Source organism: Hipposideros armiger, unplaced genomic scaffold (genome assembly GCF_001890085.2).
Source record: "Hipposideros armiger isolate ML-2016 unplaced genomic scaffold, ASM189008v1 scaffold_598, whole genome shotgun sequence".
NCBI lineage: Eukaryota > Metazoa > Chordata > Mammalia > Chiroptera > Hipposideridae > Hipposideros > Hipposideros armiger.
In genome coordinates, this window is record NW_017731948.1 from 1,178,728 (window position 1) to 1,180,620 (window position 1,893).

Consider the following 1,893-nt stretch of genomic DNA (forward strand, 5'->3'; position numbering starts at 1 on the left):
CTTTTTACCTAGGCTGCAGGGCTTTCTCTCAAAAGCAGTGTTTTACGTGAAAATCAGGGTAGCTGTTTGAACGCTTTCAATTATGAATGCCGCCTTGATGTGACAAGCACTACAGCATGTACTGGAAATGTACCATGTCGTTCAGTTTTTCACAAGGAAGCCGAGATTCAGGGCGATGGTGTGTGGTGCTGCCTTAAAGATATGTGCGATTGCATGGCCTGAGAAAGATTAGCATCTTGCGGTTAGGGATGCATCCATTCTGTTATCTGATAAATAGTTGCATGTCGTCAAGTCAGTTTGGCCCAGATGCGTGCCACCTTGGTCCTTGTCCTAGAAAACTTAGAGCTCCACTCGTATCTCCTTAGGGACAAGTGACAGTTCCCCTTAAACATCTGAGAAAGTGTGTTGGGAGTTCCTATCCATGGATGTGCCAATCTTGTCAATAAGAATGAAGTTGGGAGATGTCGTTACTGATATCTGTGGAACGGGTGGAACTTTTGGGGACTTGTTTGTTCATCCACCAAAGACTAGCTGAGTGTTTCTGAAATGCCGTGCATCGTTCCAGGGGATGGTCACTCAGTAAGAACTATGGTAAGAGAGACTTTTGCTCGATCCTACCACATGGAGACACCGCTGTACAAATTTCTCCATGCATAAGAATTTCATAGCGTGAGGTGGAGGGTTGCATGGAAAAAGCAGCATATGGTGTAGGTGGCAGTTGTCTTAGCTTCATTGTCCTTGTCTGCTTTGCTTTTCCCAGCAGGCCGACCTCTGTGCCCTGGAGTTTTCGTAAGGAATCGTCTCCCTTGGGACCTGTTGGCTACTCATCCTTCCTCGGAGCCTCGCGCTTGGCGGAATTCAGTTCCAGGATTAAGGGAGGGCCGCTCTTCGCAATGGGCTGCCCCGAAAACCGCTTGGTTTGTTCTTAACGTTGGGCTCTGTCTATGAGCCATCTGCGAGGCTTCCTAGCTAGCCCGTCGCCTCTCCTGGGTCTTCGGCTGCCTGGAAAGCGCCCCCGTCTCCTCGGGCTGGCTTCACGCCTTGGTCTGCTTGGTGTTGCATCCCACAGACACGTGCGGATGTGGGAGTGAACAATGTTGAGACCTCAAGGACTGATATGGCTCCCGCTGTTCTTCACCCCGGTCTGCGTCATGGTGAAGTCCAATGTCCTCCTGTGGATAACCGCTCTCGCCATCAAGTTCACGCTCATTGACAGCCAGGCACAGTATCCCGTTGTCAACACCAATTATGGCAAAATCCGGGGCCTAAGAACACCGTTGCCCAATGAGATTTTGGGTCCAGTGGAGCAATACTTGGGGGTCCCTTACGCCTCACCCCCCACCGGAGAGAGGCGGTTTCAGCCCCCAGAACCCCCATCCTCATGGACTGGGGTTAGAAACGCCACCCAGTTTGCTGCGGTGTGTCCCCAACACCTGGATGAGAGATCTCTGTTGCATGACATGCTGCCCATATGGTTTACTGCCAACCTGGATACTTTGATGACCTACGTTCAAGATCAAAGTGAAGATTGCCTTTACTTAAACATCTATGTGCCCACGGAGGATGGTAAGTACTTGAGTTAAACAGAAGGCACCACCCACCCACTCAGAGATTTGCCGATACGGTTTTAGGATGTCCTGTGCATGGTATTTTCTGTAACCCATTTATTTGTTCTCGTATTCTAAATGCAGATATGCAGTAACTTAGGATTTGTCCCTCTTGTATTTATAGACCTCTAGGAGATGGTCAGTTCTCTACTAAATGACTTCATGATTTTTATAGTTTGCCTTTGGAGCCATGATACAGTGTTTATTAGCAGATGGTGTTACATGGGGTACCTGAGTCATCTGTAAAGGAATGAACCTCTCAAAAATAATAGAATTCAGAACATGG

At 48.5% G+C, this 1,893-nt stretch overlaps 1 protein-coding gene across 11 annotated transcripts in view; it reads left to right on the forward strand.

Annotated features, from left to right (window-relative positions):
• Window positions 1-1,893, forward strand: part of NLGN4X (neuroligin 4 X-linked) — a 354,171-nt gene that overhangs the window by 78,034 nt on the left and 274,244 nt on the right. For 10 of the 11 annotated variants that reach the window (XM_019624654.1, XM_019624659.1, XM_019624662.1 and 7 more), the window contains one exon: window positions 761-1,566. In XM_019624654.1, the coding sequence (XP_019480199.1) occupies window positions 1,095-1,566 (472 nt within the window). In that variant the 5' untranslated portion in view covers window positions 761-1,094. The remainder of the gene's footprint in view (window positions 1-760; window positions 1,567-1,893) is intronic. The other variant, XM_019624658.1, reaches the window with a different exon arrangement.